The sequence below is a fragment of the Pinus tabuliformis genome, chromosome J, assembly GCF_031772625.1.
Source record: "Pinus tabuliformis cultivar Carrire ecotype Pingquan chromosome J, CPIR1, whole genome shotgun sequence".
Lineage (NCBI taxonomy): Eukaryota > Viridiplantae > Streptophyta > Pinopsida > Pinales > Pinaceae > Pinus > Pinus tabuliformis.
Window position 1 is genome coordinate 972864663 of NC_142295.1, and position 2308 is coordinate 972866970.

General features: G+C 36.4%; 1 protein-coding gene across 1 annotated transcript; it reads right to left on the bottom strand.

Annotated features, from left to right (window-relative positions):
• Positions 1-475: 475 nt before the first annotated feature.
• LOC149230072 (chaperone protein dnaJ 8, chloroplastic-like) lies at positions 476-1555 on the bottom strand. Its single transcript, XM_089375991.1, has 3 exons — positions 1226-1555; positions 918-986; positions 476-802 (listed from the first exon to the last, which is right to left on the bottom strand). The coding sequence occupies exons 1-3, from the start codon at positions 1418-1420 to the stop codon at positions 632-634; spliced, it is 435 nt and encodes a 144-aa protein (XP_089232117.1). The 5' UTR covers positions 1421-1555; the 3' UTR covers positions 476-631.
• Positions 1556-2308: the final 753 nt, after the last annotated feature.

Sequence of the window (2308 nt, forward strand, 5' to 3'; positions counted from 1 at the left end):
ATGATATACAATAGAAAAATTCATTATGGAATGAAACGGTTTCATTATGTCTCAAGGATCAAATATGTAGAAATTTTGCATTATGTAATGAAACGGCAACATTTCATCTCAATGATCAAAGATCTCTTAATCAAAATAATGGTTTCCATTAAATGAATGTCATTACAAATTGCAGGAAGAATAGTTAGGAGCTCTTTAATGAAGAGTAGATCCCCATAATAATCGCATGGTCCAGAGAGATATCCCGCAGGTATGTACAAGTAGTTGAGAGTATAAATGAACAGAACATATGTACATGTAGTCTAATAATCAGGACCCATGACCAAATTAAATGACTCACTAAAACAGAGACAACTCAGAAAGTTGTTGCTTCATCTGGATCAGTAAGTCCTTTGTGTTATGGAAACCAACGGAAGATAAATAAAATCAACTATACAGTTAGAAGAACATATTGTATTTCCATGAGTTGAATGAAGAAGCTTTATGGGCTTTCTAAAACAGTTGTTTTTCTGCCAATAGCAGGAACTTTATAGATAGCCCATAACAGTCAACATGGGATCGGTAATGGAGAGGCCATAACTGTTTGCAAGGCCGGACAATAGACACCTACACAGTCTATGATAAAATTTCATCAGGCATAAATGTTAATATGAGAGGAATAATCAAGGGTTCCAGCTCCTTCCCATCCCATCCATTCTTTCGACTCGTCCCAATAAGCATTATTGATTCCCATCATGCCCTCGACAGAGTAATGAGCAGAATAGCTTTGCTGCTTTGCCTTTGCTAAATTGGACATTAAGGTCTGCTCATTATCACAAAAGTAACAACAATCAGAAAACCGTGGGCCTGCATAAGAGTCCCATATTACAGAATGAAAATGCATATAGATAAAGATTACTCTTAGGCAGGCAATTTACCTCATAAGCTTGATTGATCTTGTGAAATTGAACCCCATGCACATCTCCTTTGCAAACATCCGGATGATACTGTAAGCAGATTATATCAACATATGAGTGCAATATTAATGATTTCTGACATTATATATGACCAGGGATATTTCCAGACAAATTTTCTTAAAAATTCTCAAGAATGTGTGAAGTCTGACATTTTTAATTTCTATTTCAAACTAGTATCTCTTTTTCTATTTGCTTCAAAAATGGAAGATTTATTGAAAATATCTGATCTTGAAAGTAAGAGACATAGCTTCAAATGGATACTTGCATACCTGCAACGCAAGGCGACGGTAGGCTCTCTTCACATCTTTTTCAGAAGCCCCAGGGCTCAATCTCACCGTCTCATACTGCTCTTTCATCCCAGGAAAAGCAACAGAGGCCATCACAGTTACATTCCTCCTGCCTCCCATTTGTAATAGAATACAGATTAATAGCAGTGTGCAACCCATTGTGAGTGTCTGGAGCATCTTCCAAAGCTGAACATGCAAATGATATAAAAGTGAAGTATGTGAATGTGATGAAAGGCTAAAATGCTGACATGTTTTTGTTGTTTAATGTAGAAGGAATCTTGCCATTTGGGCTCTAGAGCCCAACCTGCTCTCTCTTATTGCAAAAATGTTGTTAAATTTTAAAGAGTTAAGTAATTAGTTCATGTTTAATCCTTCTAATAATAAGTAATTAGTTCATGTTTCAGAACTGCAGTTCAAAACTTCAATGTCAAATTTTGAGGGTTGTTATTTGTTTCTGATCTCAGGGAGATTACCTTTTCATTGGGAATATTGGGGATTCCAGGGCTGTCCTAGTTTCAAATGTCCTGAAAGAAAAGGCAGGCACCGCAGACTTCCTACAAGAGGTATTCAGGTTATAAAATTTCAAAATATTTATTTCTTTCATCAAATCGGTGCTTTCTAATTCTAATCGTACATTAGACTTACATTACCTCGCCAATATCCCATGGTTACATGTTACATCTAAGAAGGATCAAGAGCAATACTGGGTAGCCAAAAGGCGGCCTTATCGCTATGTCCCTGTCAAGGAATTTGTATTCAGATTCAAGTAGTTTAATGTAGGGTTGGATTCGCAAAACGAGTTATCAGTCCCGTATGCTAAGAACAGAGGTCACAGAGCAATGTTGGTGTTCAATAGGAATCCTGTCCCAGAAATAGAGATCTTCAAGGCCTGTTTTGCAAAAGAATGGCTTCTTGTCAAGCGGAATTCCTTTGTTTATATCTTTAAAACTGTACAGGTGAGATGCTTCAGACTATAATTTTGTCTGATTTGAGATAACTGATGCGTTATTTGAAAATGTTAATCTTACATAAGAATCATCAGCACAAGGTTAAAGGATATCTTAC

Bases quoted from the DNA above. Each gene is read 5' to 3' on its own strand.
- LOC149230072 (XM_089375991.1), bottom strand. From the start codon at position 1,420: ATGCTCCAGACACTCACAATGGGTTGCACACTGCTATTAATCTGTATT. The intron at 987-1,225 runs GTATGCAAGTAT...ATCTGCTTACAG, and splicing joins ACCGTCGCCTTGCGTTGCAG to TATCATCCGGATGTTTGCAA. The intron at 803-917 runs GTAAATTGCCTG...GATAATGAGCAG, and splicing joins AGATCAATCAAGCTTATGAG to ACCTTAATGTCCAATTTAGC.